At 43.0% G+C, this 21025-nt stretch overlaps 1 protein-coding gene across 1 annotated transcript in view; it reads right to left on the bottom strand.

The window, feature by feature from the left end:
- LOC127583971 (protein unc-13 homolog C-like) overlaps positions 1-21025 on the bottom strand; it is a 424484-nt gene that overhangs the window by 202626 nt on the left and 200833 nt on the right. Inside the window, 5 exon segments of the mRNA XM_052040443.1 lie at positions 221-349; positions 5724-5813; positions 9414-9434; positions 9437-9484; positions 18683-18833. Of these exon segments, the coding sequence (XP_051896403.1) occupies positions 221-349; positions 5724-5813; positions 9414-9434; positions 9437-9484; positions 18683-18833 (439 nt within the window).

Raw genomic sequence — 21025 nt, forward strand, 5'->3', positions numbered from 1 at the left:
AAGATTTATAAATGTTTATTCAATGAATACCTACAGTAAAATGTTGCTTAAGATAAAATGTTTCCTAATAATGAGATGTTAAACCTGCAAATAAATACACATCTAATACAGATGTTGGACTCTGATTGTAGGTATGAACTATTTTCTATACATCTCTTGGATGCTCCAATCAATTGTTAATCAGGGAAGCTTTAAAGTACATAAAAGGCAACTCCATTACCTGATCCAGCAACTGGTTATACAAGTCAGAGCAGTTGTCAAAAATATATCTGTAGGTTGAGTCCAGGCAGGCTTTGACACAATCTTTCACCACAGAACTTGCTCTGGGAGGGCTCTGCAGTTCTTGAACCTGAAATTATTAATATTCATTGTTCCAATGATTTTGCAATGCAAATAGTGCAAATAAGCAAATTTTTAATCAAGTTATGGAGTGGTAATGTTGTATGTATGAAGTCAGCATCTGTGGTAAAGCACAACATTCAAATTCCAATTTTATTTCAAACTTAACTCATTAATAACATATTATGAGACTGGCCAGGTGACTGACATTTCAGTGGGAAAGCATATTGGAAGCAGTGATCATAACTCCTTAAGTTTTAAGATAGTTATGAATAAAGACAAGTCTGGACCTAGGGGCAAAGTATTAAATATTTTTTTACAAAATAAACTTTATTCATAATAAAAGACAAACTATATACAATTACAAACAGTGCAAACCTTTACATTCTTGTACAGCTCATTCATTAGTGTTACCTTTTATATAGAAAACAGCACCGATGCTACACGTGTGGCTCCCTGGAAACTACCCAGTCCCGTATTTACAATATTTAGGGTCTTTCTCGCCTGTCCCCACCCCTTCCTCTCCAGTGGCAGAAGAATCCTAAACTGTAGTCCCTTCCCCACCGAGCCCTTGCGTTGGCTGCGCCCAGCTTCAGTGCGTCCCTCAGCACGTACTCCTGCAGCCTGGAATGTGCCAGCTGGCAGCATTCCCCTACGGACATCTCGCAGTGCTGGGAGACCAACAAGTTTCGGGCAGACCAAAGAGCGTCTTTCACCAAGTTGATGACCTTCCAGCGGTAGTTGATGTCCGTCTCTGTGTGTGTCCCCGGGAACAGCCCGTAGATCAGAGAATCCTCTGTTATGCTGCTGCTGGGGACGAACCGTGACAAGGACACTTGCATCTTTCGTCACACCCTCCTCGCAAACCTACAGCCCGCAAAGAGGTGGGTGACCGTCTTGTCCCCAGCGCAGTCCTCCCAGGGGCAGCGCGTGCTGGGAGTGAGGGTTCCAACCATACAGGAAGGATCTGACTGGGAGGGCCCCTCTCACCGCCAGCCAAGCGCAGGTCTTGGTGCTTGTTGGTGAGGTTCCGGCGATGAGACATTTCTGCCAGATGGTCTGGACAGTCTACGCAGGGAACCACCCCACAGTATCCATTGAGTCTTTCTCCTGCAGTGCCTGCAGGATGTTCCGTGCTGACCACTGCCTGATGGACTTGTGGTCAAAGGTATTGCTCTGGAAGAACTTTTCCACAAAGGACAGGTAGCGCGGCAGCGTCCAGCTGACTGGGACGCCGTGTGGCCATGGGGCCAGGGCCTATCCTTCGCAACAGCAGGGACAGGTAGAACCTCGGTACGTAGTGACACTTGGTGCCCATGTACCTGGGTTCCACACACAGCCTGATGCAGCCACAGACGAAGGTGGTCATCAGGAGGAGGGTGACATTGGGGACACCTTTACCCCCATTGTCCAGGGACTTGTGCATGGTGGCCCGTCGGACCCGCTCCATCGTGGATCCCCAGATGAACCAGAAGACGGCGCGGGTGATTCCCAGGCCAGAGGAGCGAGAAACAGGCCACACCTGCGCCAAGTACAGCAGCCCTGAGAGCGCCTCACACCTGATGACCAAGTTCTTCCCAGTTATCGATAGGGAGCGCTGTTCCCATAGTCCCAGTCTCTGCTTCACCTTCCCAATCCGCTCCCGCCAATTCTTGTTGCACGCCCCAGCCCCTCCGAACCAGATCCCCCTAAATTGGGCCAGGGCAAATAGCAGCATTATTAGGCAGGAGCTTCGGAGAGGAGATTGGGTGCAGCTGTTATTGGGTAAGTCCACATTAAACATGTGGGAGTCATTTAAAAACTAGCTGATCAGAGTTCAGGACAGGCATGTTCCAGTAGAGAGGAAGGATAAAGATAGTAAAGCAAGGGAACCTTAGATGATGAGAGGGGTTGTAAATTTAGTCAAAAAGAGAAAAAGAAGAAGGAAGCATATGGAAGGTTTAGGAAGCTGAAATCGGACAGGGCCTTTTAGGTATATAAAGAAAGCCGGAAAGAACTTAAGCAAGAAGTAAGAGGGCCAAATGGGACATGAAATGTCCTTGGCAAGTAGGATTAATGAGAATCCAAGCAATTTATACATACATTAAAAACAAGAGGGTGACAAGGGAGAGTGTTGGACTGCTCAAGGATAAATGAAGGAATTTATGCTTGGAGTCAGAGGACATTGGCGAACAAGTACTTTGCAACAGTATTCTCCAAGGAGAAGGACATGGAGGATAATGAGATCAGTGTGGAGTATTCTAATATGTTAGGGCATTTTGAGATCAAGAGGGAGATGGTGTTGGATCTGTTGAAGAACATTAAGTTTGATAAAGCACCAGGGACTGATGGGACCTATCCCAGGTTATTGAGAGAGGCAAGAGAGGAGATTGTTGGGGCTTTTTGTTTCCTCTCTAACCACCGATGAGTTCCTAGAGGACTAGAGAGGAGCCAGTGCTGTTCCTTTGTTTAAGAAGGGAAACAGGGATAATCCAGGAAATTATAGGCCAGTGAGCCTCACATCGGTGGTAGGGAGGCTATTGGAGAGTATTCTTAGGTATAGGATTTATGAGAATTTGGAAGAACTTGGGCTCATTAGGGACAGTCAGCATGTTTTTGTGTGGAGCAAGTCACGCCTTACAAACTTGATCGAGTTTCTTGAGGAGGTGACAAAGGTGGTTGATGACGGTAGGGCTATGGATGTTGTCTACATGGATATTAGTAAGGTGTTTGACAAGGTCCCACATGGTAGGCTCATTCAGAAGATTAAGATGCATGGGATCCACAGTGACTGTGATGGTTTGGATTGCGAATTAGCTTGCCCATAGAAGACAGAGGGTAGTGGTAGAAGGGTGATATTCTGGTTGGAGGTCTGTGACCAGTGGTGTTTTGAAGGGATCAGTGCTGGGACCTCTGTTATTTGTGATATATGTAAATGACTTGGACAAAAATATAGATGGTTAGTAAGTTTGCAGACGACACAAAAGTTGGTGGAGTTGTGGACAGTGAAGGTTGTCAAAGGAGATGGCAGGATAAGGATCAGTTATAGTTATGGGTGATGAAATGGCAGAGTCCGGGTAAGTGTGGGGTGTTGCACTTTGGGAGCTAAAATACAAGGGGAAAATGTACAGTTAATGGCAGGACCCTTAACAGTGTTGATGTACAAAGGAATCTTGGAGTCCAAGTCCATATCTCCCTGAAAGTGGCAATGCAAGTACATAGAGTGGTAAAGAAGACATACAGCATGCTTATATTCTTATACAATATATTATATAATATACTCTTCGCGAGGGGCAAGAGTCAGGGAGTCATGTAACAGTCGTATAAAGCTTTGGTCAAGCATAACTTGGAGTACTAAGTGCAATTCGAGTCGCTCCATTGCAGGAAGGATCTGGAGGCTTTGGAGAGGGTGCAGAAGAGATTTACCAGAATGCTGCCTGGATTAGCTATAAAGTGATCTTGGACAAACTTGGATTGTTTTCTCTGGAGCCTTGGAGGCATAGGGGAGACTGATAGAAGTCTATATGAGAAGCATAGATAGGTTAGACAGCCAGAATCTTTTTTCCAGAGTAGATGTTGAATACTAGAGGGCATTCATTAAAGGTGAGGGGGGGGGGTAATTTTAAAGGAGATATGTGGGGCAAGTTTTTCTATACAGAGAGTGGTAGGTACCTGGAATGCGCTGCCAGGGGTGGTGGTGGATGCAGATACAATAGTGGCATTCAAGAGGCTTTTAGATAGGCACATGAATATGCAGAGAATGGAGGGATATGGATCATGTGCAGCCTCGGCACAGACATTGTGGGCTGAAGGGCCTGTTTCTGTGCTGTGTTGCTGTATAGTATAAACTGGGTCAGCTCCTGAACCAACAAGAGTTAACTTAAATGGGAGTTTTTGCTACTGACTAGTGCCATCAGACTGTTAGAAGCATCTACGTATGTTAGGTCCAGGCTGAAATTTTACAAGCTGTACTATACTGCTAGAATAAATACATTTTTGATAGGTCAGGAACACTTGAACAAGGCACACTGTACCCAGCATGGAGTCAACACCTTCAAAAGGTGGGGGGAGCCAAGGAGAGGAAGAAAAAAACATTTGATGCATTATAATTGTGTCTATATCCAGGAAGAAACTCTCCAAGTTGAATTTATGATGCTAAAGGGAAAGGACTGAAAGATATTGGTTCTGATGTGCACTGCAGAACTCTCACTTGTCCTGAACCTCTCTTTTCTAATCAATTTACTGGGTTGGTTGTTAACACTGGCATGAATAATACACTCCAAACGTTATGTAACTGCTCTCAGGGAGAAAATAAAGTTTTCTCTCTATACTGTAGGTGATCCATTATACTAACAAATTTCTTTGGGCAGCTTTCTTTCAGAATAGTTTCTTTTAAGGAAGTACTACACGTATGGATTATAGCATGGGAACAAGCCCTTCGGCCCACAATGTTGTGCCGAGCTATGATCACTACACATTGTGCTCCTTTTTCTTCTCTCCCCTCCTTTTCTCCATGTCCTGGAGACCAGAGTGACCAAGGCAGACTACAAGGTGAGGAGGATGTTGGAATAGGCAAGGCAGGGAAACTGGATCAAACAGGTAACAGGAAAGCCACATCTCTGATACCCAATCATAGCCAAGCTTCCCAGTTTCTGGAAAACCAAATGGTCAAGGCTTAAAATTAGATGGAAGGTAAATATGAGGTCCACAGCCTCCTTCCAATATAGAAATGGAGTACCTGGGAACAAACAGGTTGCCTGCCTATATCTCACCCCCATTAACCAAGGAAATGGATGGGCTGACAGTAATAGGGGGTTAGATAAGCAAACTGCTCCAGGCCACTTTCTTTGCTCTGGTTTCTGATCTCCAATTGTCCCAATCCTTCACTCCTTCCTCCCCCTTCCCTCGCTATAACCTGATGCCTGAGACTCTCTTACGCAACAAGCAGGTAGCCCCTCCATCTGGTAAGGGGTTCCGAATCTTAACACACAACCCCATGCAAAGCCACATGTTTTGGGAGATTAAAACTGCCCCCACATTTCTGCAGAACTACAAACCCAAAAAGGCTAAATTTATAAAAGATTGTCGGTAATAGGACTAACCACAACATGTTCTTTCAGAAAACTGATAATAGATGATTGTGTTGGGTTTGCGTGAGCAAATGAGGCACTATGTGGTACATCAACTCCTCCAGCAATCTAGTGTTACAGTCAGCACTTTCTAAGAGGGCTAAGCCATCAGACCAAACTGATGCAGTGCTGAACAATAATATAGAAAAAATCTACATGAGGTGGAGTTAATCAAAAAAATGTTTGTCATGAAAAAATGAATAAAGTTGTCTTTGCTAAAAAAAATTAATGAACCTCATTCAATATAATGGTCCTCTAAGTAAAGCAACATCCTACCTTCATTCGGAAAAAGGTAATGCTGGTCAAAAGATCCACTGTTGATTTCAGGTCTTGCAGCCTCTCTGGATTACTTGCTGGGAAATTATCCTAGGAAAATGATACTTTGCTTTACTGCTTTGAAATCTTGGCAATTGTTACATATTTTTAAATATATATTTAAATATTTATTTACATATTTATAACCTCAGATGTTTGTGAGCACTTTGCATTAATTAAAATTCTTCATTTGTTATAAAGTAGTTATCTGTGCAACAAGGTGACACTTCATAACATATTGGCCATGAAGTGCTTTAGGACATCCCGAGGATAACAACAGGCAAGTTCTTGGCTTTTTATCACTTTTTCTCACATTACAAAATGTCCCAATGCTGTAGATTGGTTTGTGGGAGTTGGATGTGGGCTAGAGACAGCAAATGGTGGGGGTGGGGTGTCTAGCTGATGGTGAATGGCTGCTGGCTGCAGACTTGGTCCTTTAAAAGTGGGAACTGGGAGGTGCATTCCTGCTATGTTTTGCAAATCTGATGGTAGCTGCAGATTTATATAAGTGTTTGATCCATTTTATTGAGGATGTTTAGATCTGCTGTATCACATTGTTAAAGTACTACAAAGAAATTACGTTCCACTCATGACCAAAGGGAGTAAAATTGTATAAAAAGCAATATAGAGGAGCAGAGGGATCTAGGGGTTCATATCCACAGATCACTGAAAGTTGCCTCACAGGTGGATGGGGTAGTTAAGAAAGCTTATGGGATGTTAGCTTTCATAAATCGTGGGATTGAGTTTAAGAGCCGTGAGGTAATGATGCAGCTCTACAAAACTCTGGTTAGACCACACTTGGAGTACTTGTATCCAGTTCTGGTCGCCTCATTATAGGAAGGATGTGGAGGCGTTGGAGAGGGTGCAGAGGAGATTTACCAGGATGCTGCCTGGACTAGAGAGTATGGATTATGAGGAGAGACTAAAGGAGCTAGGGCTTTACTCATTGGAGAGAAGGAGGATGAGGGGAAACATGATGGAGGTATACAAAATATTAAGAGGAATAGATAGAGTGGACAGCCAGCACCTCTTTCCCAGGGCACCTATGCTCAATACAAGAGGGCATGGCTTTAAGATAATGGATGGGAAGTTCAAGGGAGATATCAGGGGAAGGTTTTTCTCTAAGGGAGTGGTTGGTGCATGAATGCACTGCCTGGGGTGGTGGTGGAGGCTGATACGTTGGTCAAGTTCAAGAGATTGTTAGATAAGCATATGGAGGAATTTAAAATAAAGGGATATGTGGGAGGAAGGGGTTAGATAGTCTTAGGCGTGGTTTAAAGGTTGGCACAACATGGTGGGCCGAAGGGCCTGTATTGTGCTGTATTGTTCTATTTTATTCTATTCTAAAACCGTAAACCACAACAACTACATTTGAAATTTCTTCCCACAATCAAAATATAAAAATTATACAGCAGATACAGTAGTGCAGAAGCTAAATTGTTTCAATAAGAATCTGGAGGCCAGGATTAATGACACATGAATTGAAATCACATCACGTTTAATAATCTGAGTTTAGGTTAAATAAAATCTGAAAATCCGTTCTGTAAGATGTGATTGTAAAGTCATTGGATTGTCATAAATGATCAAGAGAACCCCCTGACTAGTCTATTGGTAACCTGAATCCCATATCATCTAGGCGGACCTTGAACCACCTTTTGACGTGGTTCAGAAATCAGTGCACTCAGAATTTGGGTCAGAAAATAAATAGTATTGTTGCCAGAAACACCCAGACCTCAGAATAAATTAACCTCTAGTTAAACATTAACTGGATTAATGCTGCCAACCATTAATCCAGGCCCTTTCCGAGCCCTGGAACTGCACTCGTCATAAGTTTCCAAGTTATTAACATTGAAATTGCAATGTTTGGTACTTATCCTATTCCAGGCTGACTGATTCACTTGGTGGAATTCCAATTATCAATATGCAGCTCAGTAGTTAGCACCTAGCCAGCCATGCAATATTTCACATACATCATTTCATAATGTTTCAGCTATTTCAGTGTCTGTCATATTTACGCAACACAGGTCTGAACCAACCTTATCAGACTCGTAATGTTACTTTGGCAAAGGAGCTGAAAGTCCATACTAGTGCCTTGTGGAGCGTTCCAGGCATTCTCATTCCCACACTCCTTCCTTAACCCTGCAAATTGTAATTACCTTCCTCTAAATTCCAATCCAATTACCTTTAGAAAAAGCCCTGATTGGGTGTCTTCAGAATGCGTACAGGCAGTGAGTTCCAGACAGTGCTACCAACCACCCTATCAGGCTACCTATCATACCTTGGCAGAGTCTTGTGCCCCTTCCCACCCTGATGATGAAGTCATCCAAGGCAATCAGCTTGTCTCCCCTTGGGATGTGGATCAAGAATTTTTCAAGGCGGGAGCAGAAATCCTCTTTGCCTTTATCTGAAGGTCCCATGGTTGAGATGTCTGCATGATGACTGGATTATGTTGCTTCCTTGTTAGAATGAGCCAGAAGCTCAGAAGACTAATCCTCTAGTTCCACAGGAGAAGTTGCTGAGACGCCAGACTGACTTATTCTTTATGGTGAAGCTCATACCTCTTCCAGTTTGCCCCTCCATAGAGCGTACCTAGCAGTTTATCTTTAATCTGGCATTTCCTGTCCATCGTGTCACACTCAGTGTGGTGACATTAATGTCAAATTATGACAGTAGAGAGGAATTCAGCCCTGTCATGTTGGGATTGTCCATGAAGATCTTGACATTCCAGGTTCCGAACTTCACATTGAGGAATGGGAGTTGCCCGTGTGTTGTTTCTTTTAACATGATGTGGCTGTTGCGCACCAGCTTCCACCGGGCTTCACAGAGTGAGGTTTTGTTCCAAGGAGGCCACTTCTCTAGTCAGTGTTTATCACACTTCAAATCAGAGAAATGTACATTACAGAAACAGGTCCTTTCAGCCCACTTTGTCCATGCTGACTGTGATCCCCATCAACACTAACCCCATTTGCACTTATATTTACATTTCACACATCCAAAGCAATCTCATCAGGCTCACGATTATTCTGGTGTGACCAAGCTTTGCTAAATGACTATCAATTTTCAGGCACAGGAATGTTTGCTTCCTTCCTCACTTCTCAACCTGCCCACCCAACCTCCCGCCCCTGCTCCCGACTGCACTCTGATCTCACACTCATCAGCCCAGCTGGGTGCCTGGTCCTCGACTCCAGGCCACTCATCTGGCCCGTTTTTCCTGGCCCCTGGCTCTGGCCAGACCCTAACCCACATTTCCAATCCTGGCTGAGGACATTCGCCTGGCCCCAGGTGAGACGTACCTATACCTATCCAAAAGTCAAGAACGTTAGCATAAGGAAACAGCAATGCTCAGTAACTCCTTTCCTATGAACTGACTCACAAATCCTGCTAAAACAATGAGTGCAAATAATGACCATAGAATCAACATTTTTGGGTTGTCTGACAAGCCTTGGAAAATCTACCACTGTGCAGTGTTGGTACTGAATCCCAAGCTCTGTGACTGCTCCTCCCCAGTAACCTAGAGTTTGATATAAGCCAAAGGGGAGGAGAAATCCCTGGGGTGGGAAGAAACTGGAACTAAAATTTAAAAAAAATCTTCACTCAGTAACATGTAACCAGCTTTGGAGCAGATCGTTTTTCACTTTTGTCCACACTTACCCTATATTTAGATAGTGTCAATCCTCAGAGAGGTTGTGCAACTGATCCAGGAGTTTTATGAATTTTTCTCTCTGCAAAACAAATAAAACAAGTTTTTGTATCTATTTGAGAAAAAGAAATGTGACTTTTAGTTGTCCAGCTGTAAGTATTTACAGCACGCTTGCCATTTCCCTTGTTGCAATATATTTAGTAGTTGCCACATATTCCAGCATTTTTAGGTAATTTTCTGTTGGTTATTACCTTCAAGGAATAAGAATTCATTGGAAATTAAGGAAATCTGTCCAACCAAAGATTGGTGGCTCTCAATAAAACCAGCAGAATCCTAATTTTGGACAATTGCCCTCTCCACTCTTGAACTGGTTGAGACACCCAGTCCACCCTGTCATAGCATCCGCCATTTGGTGGCATTCCTCACCAAGGATGAGGACTAGTTACCCACACCCCACCACCTCCCACTCCCTGGGTAATTCTTCCAGCTGAAGCTATTGGCTCCATAGAACTTGCAAGGCTATGTCCCACCTCTCAGCTCTTGGTGTTGACACCTCCAGTTAGTACTGACTACTCTCATTACTACAGAGGACTAGGCCTGATCTATCTAGTAGTAATTGCTTATCCAAATAATTCATAATGTTCAACATCTCTGTAGATATTCTCACAACTTAATCTTAAGCCGAGGTTTAAAGATCGGAAAATTATTTTAAAAAACATGAAAAATGTGCAATTTTAAACACTTAATGTTGTAAGCCAATATTTACTCAGACATTTTGCATCTATTATGCCACATCAACTCAAAACACCAGAATAGGTGTAGAAAGAAACAATGAACAGATGCTTCTTTATTTCACCAATCCTGTCCACTCACATCCCATGCCAAGCACTCTGCAGACCCAGCACCTGTGAAAGGTCATTTTCACACAATCTCCACATGCCAGGGATAGCTGGAATGTCACTTTTGTGGTCTAGAACCAGAGTTGATTCATTCATTTTTAATTAATATCTGAAAGAACATTATCTGTGGAGTTTCATGCAAAGCCATTCACAAAGTAAAACATATCACAAAAGAACTTTTTTGGCCTCTTGGCACTTCAGTGGATTCAATTCTTTCAATATGTTTGTGTATTTGGTTTTAGAAGATTACAAGGCAGGGTTGTTATAGTTGCTGATTTTTAACTTCCCTAATGTTCACAGGGACTGCCTTAAGTGCGAAGGGCTTAAAATGGGGCAGAATTTGTTAAATGAGTCCAGGGAGGTTTTCTGAAGCAATGTGGCCCTATGACAGAAGGGGGCTGCACTCAACCTCAAAGGAAATGAGGCTGGGTAAGTGGTTGATGTGTCTGTGGAGGAGCACTTTGGGACCAGTGACCATAATTCTATTAGTTTCAAGATAGTCATAGAAAAAGAAAGGACTGCTCCTCAGTTTAAAGTTCTAAACTGGGGGAAGGCTAATTTCAATGGCATCAGACAGAAACTTACAAAAGCTGATTGGTGGAGGCTGCTTGTAAGTAAAGGGAAATCTGGCAAGTGCAAGTGAGAAAGTTTTGAAAGTGAGATAGGAAGAGTTCAGGGCCAGCATGTTCCTGCTACAGTGAAGTGCAAGGCTAACAGGATTAGGGACCTTGGTTGACGAGGGATATTGAGGGTCTGGTGAGGAAAAAGGAAATGTGCCATGTATAGGCAGCTGGGATCAGATGAGTCCCTTTAGGAGTGTAAAGGATGTGGGAGCATACTTAAGAAGGAAATTAGGATGGCAAAAGGGGGTAATAAGATATCCGTGGCAGATAAGATAAAGGAGAATCCTGAAAGATTCTGTGAGTATATTAAGAGGAAATGGGTAGCTAAGGAAAAAGTAGGTCCCCTGAAGGATCAGCATGGTAATCCACACGTGCGGCCACGGAAAGTGGGCAATGAACATTTCTCTGTATTTCCGTGGAGAAGGAGATGGAAGTTAGTGAGCTCACGGGAGGGAACAGTGATATCCTGGAGCATATCATCATTACAAAGGAGGTGGTTTTGGAAGTCTTGCAATGCATAATGGTGGATGAATTCCTAGGGTCTGACCAGGTGTGTCCTAGGATGCTATGGGAAGCAAGGGAAGAGATTGCTGGGGCCCTGGCAGAGATTTTTGTACCTTCTTCAGCCATAAGTGACATACCAGAAGATGGGAGGGCACCTGATGCTTTGTTTTTATTCAAGAAGGACGGCAGGAACTCCAGATCGGTGAGCCTTACATCAGTGCTGGGAAAGTAACTGAAGGGAATCCTGAAGGACAGGATTTATTTGCATTTAGAAAGACAAGACCTAATTAAGGATAGTCAGCATGGCATTGTGCTTAGGAAATTATGTCTCACAAGTTTGATTGAGTTTTTTGAAGAAGTGACCAAGAGGACTGACGAGGCAGGGCGCTAGATGCTGCCTGCATGGGCTTCAGCAAAGCCTTTGACAAGGTCCCGCATAGTAGGTTGGTCTGAAAGGTTAGAGCACATGGAATCCAGGGTGAGTAGCCAATTAGATTCAACATTATCTTGGTGGTAGGAGACAGAGGGCGGTAATGAAGGGGTGTTTTTCGATTGGAGGCCTGTGACCAGTGGTGTGCCGCATGGATCCATGCTGGGTCCTCTGATGTTTGTCCTTCATATTAATGATTTGGATGAGAATGTTGGTGGCATGATTAGTAATTTTACAGATGAAACCACAATTGAAGAAGGTTGTCAAGATTACACTGGGATAAAGATCGACTGGGAAATTGAGCCAAGGAATGGCAGAACAAATTTAATTCAGACAAGTACCAAGTGATGCATTTTGTAAAGTTAAACCACAAGAGAGCATACACAGTGAATGGCGGGCACTGGCAGGTGTTGTTGTAACTGAGAGAGCAGGGGGTACAAGTACATACTTCCCTGAAAGTGGCGACACAGGTAGGTAGGGTGGGGAAGGTGTATGGCCTGCTTGACTTCATTAGCAAGGTATTGAGTACAAGAGTTGAGACGTCATGTTACAGTTGTACAAAATGCTGGTTAGACGGCACTTTGAGTGTTGTGTGCAGTTCTGGTCGCCGCACTACACAAACATGTGATTAAGCTAGAGAGGGTGCAGAAAGGATTCACAGGGATGTTGCCTGGATTTTGCTTGAGTTGTAAGGAGAGACTGGATAGGCTGGGACTGTTTTCCCTGGAGTGAAGGAGGCTGAGAGATGTATAAAATTATGAGAGGCATAGGGTAGGTAGCCAGAGTGTAACCCATTATAGGGAAAAAACTAGAGGGCATAGGTTTAAGGTGAGAGGGAAGGACATTTAAAGGGTAACTGAGGGGTAAATTTTACAAATAGAGATAGTTGGTATCTGGAATGAGCTGCCGGAAGAGGTGGTGGAGGCAGGAACAGTAACAATATTTAAGAGGCATCAATAAAGGTGCTTGAATGAGCAGGGCATGGAGAGATATGGAATTAATGCAGGCAAGTGGGATTGGTATAGATAGGCATGATGGTTGGCACAGTCACGATGGGCTGAAGGGCCTGTTTCTATGCTGTACAACTCTGACTCTGTTTTTCCTACCTGATTGCAGTGTTTGTACTGGGATGTACGTGGGTTTGAATGATCTGATCTCAGGCGTTGCTGTGGGTCTGAGCTAGCAGTGGCTGCCTCTGCCCCTGTGCTACACCAGTGTGGGACAGCGTGAACTTCTGAAGAATATCAGCTCTCGAAGAGGAAATTTGCCCATTGAGCCCAGGCCACAGTAAACTTGAAGCAAATGCAGCAGTCTACTTTCAGACGGATGGAAGACATTTGCTGCCAGGAGTAAGTGGAGCTACTTTTTATTAATTATTCATTGTCAATGTTTTTAATTGACTTTACCAATCGAATGAGGGTTTTTAGTGTTTTAAATTTTACAAATATTACCTTGATTTTTTTTAAATACTATTTTTAATTTTTCAATCAGGTCTTAAGTCAAAAACATTCTCAGTCAGCGAGACTGATGCTTTGACAGCTGTTGGCCTTGGGGAGGGGGCCTCAGCAGCTGTCAGAGCTGTGGTTTGACTGCAGCGGGCCATCTGCACCCAGACAGCTCTCACGCTGCAGACTACACCCATGGCCTCGCTGGAAGACAGAGGCAGGAGGCTCATGATTTCACGGCAACAGAAACTCAGCTACAGAATGACAGAAAATTTACTTTGAAAATGACCTGACCTCCAAAAGAATCATAGAGTTGTACAGCATAGAAACAGGCCCTTCAGCCCACCACACCTATGCCGGCCTTTTTGCTCATCTGCACCAATTCCATTCGCCCACATTAGGACCATATCTTTCTCTGCCTTGCCCATTTAAGTGTCTATCTAATTGCCTTTATAACATACTAATTGTATCTGGTTTCACCATCTCCTCTGACAGCTCAGACCAGATTTCAACTACTCTCTGTGTATAAAAACTTACCCTTCAGATCCCCTTTAGAACTCCTTCCTCCTGTTTTTGATATCCCTACCATGAGAAAAGTTCCTTACTAGCTACTCTATCTGTACCTGTCATAATTTTATGTACTTCTCTCAGGTCACGCCTCAGCCTCCTTCACTCCAATCCAGTCTCTCCCCATAACTAAAGTCCTCCAATCCAGGCAACGTCCTAGCAAATCTCCTCTGCACTCTCTCCAGTGCAATCACATCCTTCCTATAGTGCAGCAACCAAAACTGCACACAGTATTCCAAGTATGGCCTAACAGTGTTTTGTAAAATTGCATCATTATATCCTAACTCTTATATTCTTTGTCCCAACTGATGAAGGCAAGCATGTCATATGCTTTCTTCACCACCTATCCACCTGCATTGCTACTTCCAGGAAACTATGGATTTGAACACCAAGTTCTCTCTGTTCATCAACATCACATAGTGCCCTACCTGAGATGTCCTACCTGAGATGTCCTACCTTTCCTTGACTTCCCAAAATGCATCACCTCACACTTATCAGGATTAAATTCCATCAGCCAATGCTCTGCCCAACTTTCCATCTGATCTATATCCAGCTGTAGCCTTAGACAACCTTCCTTAGACAATCTTCCAACACACCACCAATTTTCATGTCATCCACAAACTTACTATTCATAGCTTCTACATTCACATCTAGGTTGTTAAAATATGTCATGCACAGCAAGGGTCTCAGAAAAGATCCCTGCAGTACTCCACTGGTCATAGACTTCCAATCTGTGGAAAAATGGCCCTCCATCTCTACCCTCTGCCTCCTATCACCAAACCAATTTTGGATCCAGTTTGGCAACACACCTTGGAATCCATGTGCCCTAACCTTCTGGACCAGCCTAACATGCAGGACCTTGTTAAATGCCTTACTCAAGTCCATACAGACAATGTCTACCACCCTGCCTTTATCAATCTTCTTCACTACCTCCTCAAAAAACTCAGTTAAATTAGTGAGGCAGGATTTCCACCACACGAAGCCATCCTGAATATCCCTGATCAGCCCCTGCCTTTCCAAACGTACATAAATCTTATCTTTAATTTTTTTCCAATAATTTTCCTACCACTGATACGTAGTTATCTGGACCGTAGTTACCTGGCTTATCCCTGCTGCCCTTCTTCAATAAAGTGTGCTAGAATGTTTTGCAGTTAAAATCACTGCTGTTACCCCTAACATTTTCTGGTTGCGTTGAATTGGGCTCATGGATCCACAATATAGTTTCACTGGCAGGAGTAGGCTGACTGACAAGGTGAAGATATTCTGTAGAACCCTGCAGACTCTTGAGATGTATGGAAGAAGATGGTAAATTTCCAGAATGCATGTGAAATAAGGCTGAAGCACAGTGTGGAACACTAAGTACTTGCCTTCAAGCAGGCATAGTACAAAAAGCAACCTCACAACTCAGTCTTTACTGAATCATTACAACCATTAGTGGAAGGTACTGTCAAGAGAGAATCATGGCTCTGACATCTTACCAGGCAGAGCAACACAAAAGAAATATAAACGGTAGATATCAAATATTTATAAAGAGCCTTGTCTACACTAATCCCATTTACCTGCATTAGGTCTGTAGTTTACTACACCCTGGCAATTCAAGTGCTCATCCAGATGCTTCTGCAATATTGTGAGAGTACCTGCTCCCACCACTTTCTCAGGCAGTGCATTCAAAACTGCAACCACCCTCTGGGTGAAAAAAAATTATTTCACAGATCACTGCTAAACCTCTTACACCTGACCTTCACCTATGACCTATGGCCTTAGATATTTCTGTCATGAGGACAAGTTTCCTACTATCTGCTCTATCTATACCTCTCATATCTTTGTATCCCTCTATCACATTTGTCCTCAGCTTCCTCTACTCCAGAGTAAACAAACCCAGCCTACCCAGTTTCTCCTCATAACTAAAACACTCCATCCCAGGCAATGTCCTAGTGAATCTCTTCGGCACGCTCTCTGGTGATTACAGATGCACAAGTAAATTCGGAGGCTGCAGTCAATGTTCTGCTTCTCTACGGGTTTCACTGTTGCAGTCATCACAGATGCAATCAGCAGAATTATAATTTGTTGTGAATTTCAACTTTTTACTAGTAAAATCCATCTACACTGAATGAAGCTCTACTAACCTGCTGCTGAGAAATAACTTCCACTGAACAACCTCTCCAGTACTGGACATTACTGTGGACATGTGGTGGATTGGCATAGACTCAGAAAAGTGTAAGAACAAGTTACTTTGTGTACATTCATAATTTATTCTAATCAATCTTTTTTTGACTTTCTTCAAATTAGTTAAAAGCAAATAAAGAAAATTAGCACTTTTTATTTCTTGTTCTTTTATCTGTGAGAATTCTTCAATTTGACCAGCTGCTTAGCCTACTTGATGACATCACTCTGCTGGACACTACAAATCCCTGATTACTGATTTCCTACAACTAAGCTGGCAACTCAGGGGACGTGCATGCCATTCAGCCTGTTTAAGACTTGCTGGCTTGTTTCTCTGAGATCAATAACAACTTTGTTACTGACCCCATGTTATTGATCAAAAAATTCAGGCAAACACAATGTTCAAATGCAAATTGGAACAAAATATTTTGGATGAAGTATTTCCTGTCGTCTAAAACTGTTTTTGTTGTATGGTGGAACTACACAATTTGTGTTACTTTATTCACAAAGATGAAAATTTCAAGTACAAATGCATCAGATTGGGTTCAACTACCTCATGAGAGCTCAAAACCAATCTCTGAGCTTTAAAATTAAAAAAACAAAATATTTTGAACAAGGAAATTTGGCATGTATGAAAATAACCAATTCTCCCTCTTTGTATGTTCCTTACATGAGAAAACCTACATTTACACTGAGATGATAATCTTAAATGTATATATCCGTGGAGCACAGAGCACAACATAAAGCACTCAAGAGGCAAAATGGCCTTTTCCTGCTCTGATGCTTTCCCCAAATTAAAAATGAAGTGTGCTAAGTGTCACAACTCAAGGCTTTAATATTGTGCTACTCTAAAACTGAACTGAGACATTAAATATTAAACGTGGCAAGTTAGCAAAATATTCTTCAAGAGGCAGTGCAGGCAATTAATGGACCAAAAGTCAGTTCCTGTGAATTCAATACATTATAAGCGTTTAAAAATTGACAAATGACTTATCCATGCTCGTGGTGCTGGTTTACAGCCAGCAGTTATTTCCTGTGCCAATAATCTTGGGATGATCACAATCACGCTACCAAACTCTAAATGTGGGGCTGGCAGAAGCTAGCGTAGATATTAATTTAAGACCTGTCCAAACAATTTTCCAGAAGGACAAATTTCAAACAAGGCAGTGAGCAGCGTAATGGCGCAGCAGTTAATAGCACAGCTCCAAGAACCGGCTTCAATCCTGACCTCTGGTGCTGTCTGTCTGGAGTTTGCATGCTTTCTCGTGTCTGTGTGGGTTTCCCTTGGGTGCTCCAGTTCCTTCCAATAGCCCAAGGATGTGCTTGCTGGTAGGTTAGATGCTAATGTAGACTACCCTCAGTAAAGGAGGGTGGCAGCAGAATCAAAGAGGGGAGGGGGAGAGTTGATGAAAATAATTAGAGAAATGGGATTGATGAGATTGTTCTGAGAGCTGGCTTAGACTGGATGGGCCAAATGACCTCCTCCTATGTCATAATGAAAAAAACAAATGTAATAGGAAAATGTATATAATGTGGTGTTCCATAGGGATCTGTACTGGGACCTCCACTGTTTGTGATATTTATAAATGGATAAAAGTGTGGATGGGTGGGTTAGTAAGTTTGCAATTGATACAATGATTGGTGGTGTTGTGGATAGTTTCGAAGATTGCCAGGTGACACAGCAGGATATAGATCAGTTGTAGATATGGGCAGAGAAATGGCAGATGGAGTCTAATCCGGGCAGGTGTGAGGTGCTGAACTTTGGGAGATCAAACGTAAAAGGACAGTACACAGTTAATGGCAGGACCCTTAACAGTGCTGATGTACAGAGGGATCTTTTGGTTCAAATCCATTGCTCCCTGAATGTGGCTGCACAGGTTGATAGGGTGGTAAAGAAGGCATATGGTATGCTTGCCTTTATAAGTCGAGGTATTGAGTTCAAGGGTCAGGAAGTTATGTTGCAGCTTTATAGAACTCTAGTTAGGGTACATCTGGAGTGAAAGAAGAATGTGGAGGCTTTGGAGAGGGTGCAGAAGAGGTTTACCAGGATGCTGCCTGGATTAGAGGGCATGTGCTAGAAGGAGAGGTTGGACAAACTTGGGTTGTTTTCTCTTAAGTGGTGGAGGCTGTGGGGAGACCTGATAGATGTTTATAAGATTATGAGAGGCATAGATAGAGTAGACAGGCAGTATCTTTTTCCCAGGATTTCCCAGGTCTAATACCAGAGGACATGCACTTAGGGTGAGAGGGGGTAAGTTCAAAGGAAATGTGCAGGGTAAATTGGTGGGTGCCTGGAATGCGCTGCCAGGGGTAGCAATGGAGGTAAATACAAAAGACGCATATAAAGGACTCTTAGATAGGCATATGAATGTGCAGACAATAGAGGAATATGGACACTGTGTTGGCAGAAGGCATTCATTTAGTTAGGCGTTTAATTACTATTTTAATTAGCTCGACTCAACATTGTGGGCTGATGGGCCTGTTCCTGTGCTGTACTGTGTTCTATGAGAAGGAGAAATAAATGGTTTACAGCTCAGTTCAGGTTTCTTTGGCATATTCTGTAAAACAATGTTGCTTCTCATATATAAGCTGCACCCTGCATTTATCTGCACAATTTCAGCACAACATCATAACCCATATTGGACTTACTCCGAAATTTGAGGCAGCGAATCGATCTGAGGCTGAAACATTTGTTGTAGCTGTGGTATGTGCAAAATAGGCATTAATATTGGCCAACAAGGTGCTCATTACTGCCGGAACCCCTGGGCACATGTACTTGGATGACAGGCAGGAGAAATGCCTACAAGAAAGAAAACACAAGAGTTAAAAGGGATTACAGATCATATTTTTTCATAGATTAATTTATATCTTGCTTGTCTCCTTGAGGTATGTGATTATATCGTACCAGCATAAATCACAAATGAAACAACACACGTGGACAGGGTGGTGAAGAAGGAATATGGCATGCTTGCCTTTACAGGTGGGGTACAGAATATAAAAGTTGGGACGTTATTTTGCAATTTTACAGAACACTGGTTAAATAGCACTTGGAGTACTGTGGGCAGTCCTGGTCGCCACACTATTGGAAGGATGTGGTGCACTGAGGAGAGTGTTGAGCAGATTCACCAGTATGTTGCCTCTGTTGCCTGAACTTGAGGACTTCAGTTATGGGGAGAGATTGGACAGGCTGGGCTTGTTTTCCCTGGAGTGAAGGAGGTTGAGGGGTGACCTGATAGATGTATAAAATTATACGAGACATAGGGTCGATAGTGACCTTTCCCCCATGGTAGGGATATCAAAAGAAAGTGTGCACAGGTTTAAAGTGAGAAGAGGGAATTTTAAAGAGGATCTGAGGGGGAAGTTTTTTTTGTACAGAGGGAGGTTGGTATCTGGAATGCACTGGTAGAGGAGGTGGTGGAATCAGATACATTTAAGAGGCATTCAGAGAGGCATTTGAATAAGCAAGGCATACGGCATCTTATGCGGGCAAATGGGATTTGTGTAGATGGGCAAAAAGGTCAGCATGAATGTGGTGGGCTGAATGGCCTGTACAGGGAGATTTGCTCCAACTACTTGGGAGCGGCAGAGGGGTGGGAATCTCAGTAGCAGTGCAGAGGTGGGGAGATTGATTGAAATGTAAAGAGAGGATAACTCAGGCATCCAGTGGGCAAAGCAGAAAGGGGCAGGTGAGGGAGCATGGGGAAGGCTGATAGGCTCAACTGTATTTACTCTAATATAAGAAGACCCACTGATAAGTCAGATGAGCTCCGAGCATAGATCACCACAGAATGATGATATTATTGCAATCATGGAAACATGGTTGAGGGAAGGGCAGAACCAGCAGCTTAATGCTCCAGGGTCTAGAAGTTTCAGATGTGATAGAAGGATGCAAAAGAGAAGGGGGAGTTTCATTACAATATTAGGGAGAACATCATGGTAATATTCAGAAAGGATATCCTGGAGAGGTCGTTCAACAAGGCCGCATGGATAGAATTTAGGAATAAGAGAGGGGTGATCACTTTGCTGGAGTTATACTGCAGGCCTTCCATTAAGCTGTGGGAATTAGAGGAACAGATATGTAAGCACATTGCAGAAAGGTTTAAGAGCAATAGGGTTATAGAAGTGGGGATTTTAACTTTCCCAGTACTGACTGGGATTGCCTTAGTGCAGGGGCTTTAGATGGGGCAAAATTTGTTAAGATGGACTCTTGACCTCACAATCTACCTTGTTATGCCCTTGCACCTTACTGTCTACCTGCACTTTCTCTGCAGCTGTGACACTTTATTCTGCATTCTGTATTGCTTTACCTTAATGCACTATGTAATTAATGAATATGAACAGTATGCAAGACAAGTTTTTCACTGTAGCTTGGTACAAGTGACAATAATAAACCAATTCCAATTCCAATTCCAAGTGCACCCATAAAAGATTTTTGAGACAACGTGCAGAGAGACAACTGGAGATGGGGAAGTACTCGACCTTGGGAAATGAAACTGGATAGGTGGTGCATGTGTCAGTGGGGAACACTTTGGGAAGAGTGACCATAATTCTGTAACTTTCAAGGCTGTTACGGAAAGGGATAAGATTGGTCCTCAAATTCAGATCCTAAATTGGAGGGGTAGGCTGATGTTAACAGCATAAGAGGGCCTGGTGAAAGTAGATTGGGAGCAGATGCTTGTGGGTAATACAACATCTGACACGTGAGAACATTTTTAAAAGAGAGTTAGTAAGAGTTAATTGCCAATATCTTCCAGTAAAGGCGAAAGGCAAAGATTGCAAGATGAGGGAACCTTCAATGACAAAGGTTATTGAAGGTTTGATCATAAAACAAAAGGAAACATATAACAAGCATAGCAACCACAATCGACTGACTTCCTTCAGGAATATAGAGGTTGTAGATGAGAACTTAAGAAAGATATTAGAAGGGCAAACAGGGTCCAAGTTATATCCTTGGCAGGTAAGATTAAGTAGAATCCCAAGACATTCTATAGG

This window comes from Pristis pectinata, chromosome 28, assembly GCF_009764475.1.
Source record: "Pristis pectinata isolate sPriPec2 chromosome 28, sPriPec2.1.pri, whole genome shotgun sequence".
Lineage (NCBI taxonomy): Eukaryota > Metazoa > Chordata > Chondrichthyes > Rhinopristiformes > Pristidae > Pristis > Pristis pectinata.